A 471-nucleotide genomic window follows, 5' to 3' on the forward strand; every position below is an offset into this window, starting at 1 on the left:
CCTGGCTGCCACCGTCCTGCGCGCCCTCAAGTCCATCCAGCAGAGTAAGTGCCGCCTGCCTGTCCCCTCCTCCCTCCCCTGGCATGGCCCTTGGGGTGCAAGTGTCGCCTGCCGCCTATCCTGGCACAGGTGCCGCTCCATCGCCACCCCAGCTCTCGTGGTGCTCTGGTCCCCAGTGCCACCCCCACATCGTCCCAGTGCCACCCGCTGCTCCTTGGCTCTGGTGCCACCCCAATTCCAAGGCCACTTCAATGCCACCCTAGCCCTGGTGTCACTCCCTGCCCATCCTGGCTCTGGTGTCACTCCAGTGTCACCCCAGCCTCAGCACCACCCCCTGTCCACCCAAAAAATCCCACCCCAGTGCCACCACCCTGATATCACCCCAGGGCCACCTCCTGCCCACCCTGTCCCTGGTGCCACCCTGGTGTCACCCTTGCCCCCCAGGCTGCCCACCCTCAGGTCCTGGCCCTG

The 471-nt window shown here is 66.9% G+C and overlaps 1 protein-coding gene across 1 annotated transcript in view; it reads left to right on the forward strand.

The window, feature by feature from the left end:
* Positions 1 to 4: 4 nt before the first annotated feature.
* SLC35E4 (solute carrier family 35, member E4) overlaps positions 5 to 471 on the forward strand; it is a gene marked incomplete at its 5' end in the record, with an annotated part of 1900 nt that continues 1433 nt past the window's right edge. Inside the window, one exon of the mRNA XM_010179626.1 lies at positions 5 to 44. Within this exon, the coding sequence (XP_010177928.1) occupies positions 5 to 44 (40 nt within the window). The remainder of the gene's footprint in view (positions 45 to 471) is intronic.

This window comes from Mesitornis unicolor, unplaced genomic scaffold (assembly GCF_000695765.1).
Source record: "Mesitornis unicolor isolate BGI_N332 unplaced genomic scaffold, ASM69576v1 scaffold24332, whole genome shotgun sequence".
NCBI classification, from domain to species: Eukaryota; Metazoa; Chordata; class Aves; order Mesitornithiformes; family Mesitornithidae; genus Mesitornis; species Mesitornis unicolor.